Here is a 3,224-nt window from a genome sequence, read left to right as displayed (position 1 = left end):
ACAAGGGAAAATAGAGGATTAAGATAGGAGGTAAAATCTACAAATGTCGTTAACAAAGAAGAAACGAGAGTACGCGGATTGGTGCTATTAATCAAGCCGAGGACTGGAGACAGTGACTCAAGAGGGAATACGAGGATATTTTTTTTAAAAGGGATATCCTCAGGGCAAATGAGAAGACTATCCATGAGATCCCACTGAAGCAAGACAGGGTGGCATACGTATAGGAGAGGAGATACCCACAGGCACTATGTCACCACATCCGGGAGGAAATAAAAATTTTAAAACGTCAGAGAATCATTATTGACAGTACATCTCTGTACAATAGTCCATTGTGGGTGGTGAAAAAGAAGATCATGCCAGACGAAAATACCGAGAAGTACGGGGTCGTGATAGACTACCAGAAGCTGAATTAAAATACGATAGATGAGAAGTATCCGATACCCAGATTCAAAGACAATTTGGACAGACTAAGTGGGGCGACGGTATTCAGCACACTGGGATTGAATGCTGAATATCATCAAATTAAAATGCCCCTAATGATCAACATAAGACGGCATTTACTTTTTAAAAGTGTCATTATGAGTTTACAAAGATGCCATTTGGTCTCAAAAATGCCCCCATAACCTTTCAGCAGCTGATGGATGAGTTTCTGAGAGGAATTGATGAATCTGTATGTCAGATCTACATGGATGACCTCCTTTTGTTCAGTAAGAATGAGTTGGAGTGTGACAATTAAATAGCGTGTTCCAGAGAATAAGACCTTTTGGGCTCAAATTGTCGGTGGAAAAGTCGGCGCTGGGGCAGGAGCAAACAAAATTTTTGGGTCTAGGGAGGGAGTTAATCCAGATGCGGATAAAGTTGCAACTATACAAAAAAATGGTACCTAGTGACATAAAAGGAATTCGGAAGTTGTTAGGGACTCTAAATTATTACAGGAGGTGTGTACCAAAAATGGTGGAGTATCTTGTTCCACTCAACAACCTACCCAATAAAGGCAGGAAGATGATCACCTCCCTGATGATGGAGGACAATATCAGACAGAAAAAAGTGCCTTTGCAATCAGAAAGGAAGGATTGAAACCAGCACAAAAGCACTGTTGGATAGAGGAAGATTTCATAGTTTGGTAAGAAGGATATTATAGTCAACCGTTTCAAATGCTTTGGAGAAATCTAGGAGGATGAGGATAGTTAGGTTTTGGTGTTCCATGGCAGTTTGGAGGTCATGGGTTATTTTAAGAAGAGCAGATTATGTTAAATAGCCTGGTCGAAAGCCAGATTGGAACAAGCAAAACAATATAGCCATTAACATCACAAAAGATAATCCAATTTAAAATAGAAATAGATAATATATTATAAATTCATATAGTTAATTTCTTATTTACTACATGGAGCATCATTTCATATTTAAACATCAGCAATGTGAGAATTTCATTATTAAAAGTCACATGATGTATCTAAAAAAAATTAAAACAAGTTGATGTTTAATACTTACCTCATCAAACAGAACTGTTATAACAGCAGCAAGAAGAAAATCTTGTGAAAGAATTTCCACGAAAGAAAATAAAACAAGATCAAATGTAAAAAGTCTAAATTCATTCCCATAGTATAAAACATTGTCAAATGAATGGCCATTATCTGAAATCAATGTCATATAAGCTATAATTCTTTTGCAAAAAAATTAGTAAATAATTTAATGATAATTTGTTTTCTTAATAATTATATTAATAAATAACAGTGATTTTACTTTTATTTTGCTTATGCTATCGCTACAAAAATGAACCTTCTCAAATTGTTGTCCAAGCTTATGAAACATTAACTGTACTTATGGCACAACATTTATTTCATGCTTAACAATGATATATTAGGCATTATTTTTATTGTCCTTTAAATATTTTTAAGATTATCCTGCCACACAACTGCTAGAAGTAAATAAGTAGTTCCCAGAAGCCTTTTAAAGGCACTCAAAATTTATTTAACTTAACATACAGTAGCAGAGAATCCACTGAGTCAATCCTGATGAAGTCCTGAAATTTAGCCCGTAATGACCACAAAAACAAATAAAGTTTACTTATTTGTGTTTACTATTACTAACTACACCCAGACCATGTTGTTAGTTGTTGGAGTCATTTGATCATTTTAACTTTGTAGGAGTATTATCAACTCCATTAGGGATAAGTATTACTTTTCATTCATACAATTCAATAAATATTTTAGTATTGGGTGAACAAAAACACTCAACTAATCAGAATTGTATAAACAGTTGTTATATTTTCTGAAGGATAAAATATTGTAACGATGTTATCTGATCGATCATTATGACTGAAATTATCAATGAATTAAAACAGAGTAACTATAGGTTAGTTAAAGTGTTGTGAATATTTTCATTCCTTTGCAATAAAAAAATTGTTTTTGTTTCTATTCTTTATGGTTTGTTTCTTGGCCCAGGTAACACATAACAATATTATAAAATATCGAAACACACAGCCTACTAAATTTGGCAGGATTTTCCTGAAGCTGTCTCCCCACTGCTGGGCTAATATGCTCTTTTTTATAGAAAGTGCGCTTTCTCTTTCACCCGATCATGGCTTATTTACTCTAACTAAAATAATTTGCTGTGCAATTATTGAGTCCATTATTTTATTTCAATTTAATACTGTATTTATCTCTGAAGATTTTACAACCTTCCAAATATCTACATCAGGTTCAATTATTCTCCTTCTCTTCCTATTTATCCAATATATCTTACTATATTTTCCATTTTTTTTTTATGAACCAAATTAGACTAAACATTCATAGGCACTCCAACAATCAATAGGTAAATACAGAATATAATTCATTAAATTTATTCTATTTTCTGTATTTTATCTTATCATTCATTATTTCTGTTCTATTTCAATTGCTTATTCTTCATTCAGGGGGTGGGTGGCACAGAGGTAAGACGCTGCGCTATTGACTCTAAGGACCTGGGTTCGAATTCGCCTGTGGCAAATAATTATTTATACTGTTACTGAAGCCGTGAGTCAACTTTGTAGGTTCTGGAACCCTCCTGGGGTCCACCCAGCCTGATAAAGAGGGTACCCTTAATTGAGGAAAAATCTGGCAGTTGAGTGTGATCTTGAAAAAAAATAATAGCCATAGTTCTGAAAACAATACTTTCTTACAAAGTACTGAACCATTCATGGGTCGTAGCAGTTCACATTATTATTATTAGTATTATTATTATTA

The 3,224-nt window shown here is 33.9% G+C and overlaps 1 protein-coding gene across 1 annotated transcript in view; it reads right to left on the bottom strand.

Moving 5' to 3' along the window:
- Positions 1–1,491: 1,491 nt before the first annotated feature.
- The window catches only part of LOC106691638 (meckelin), a gene marked incomplete at both ends in the record, with an annotated part of 47,442 nt that continues 45,709 nt past the window's right edge, over positions 1,492–3,224 (bottom strand). Inside the window, 1 exon segment of the mRNA XM_067052990.1 lies at positions 1,492–1,634. Within this exon segment, the coding sequence (XP_066909091.1) occupies positions 1,492–1,634 (143 nt within the window).

Source organism: Halyomorpha halys, unplaced genomic scaffold (assembly GCF_000696795.3).
Source record: "Halyomorpha halys isolate HHAL.00 unplaced genomic scaffold, Hhal_1.1 Scaffold2588.1, whole genome shotgun sequence".
Lineage (NCBI taxonomy): Eukaryota > Metazoa > Arthropoda > Insecta > Hemiptera > Pentatomidae > Halyomorpha > Halyomorpha halys.
The sequence above is the reverse complement of the archived record's forward strand: the minus strand, read 5'-3'. Positions and strand labels throughout refer to the sequence as shown.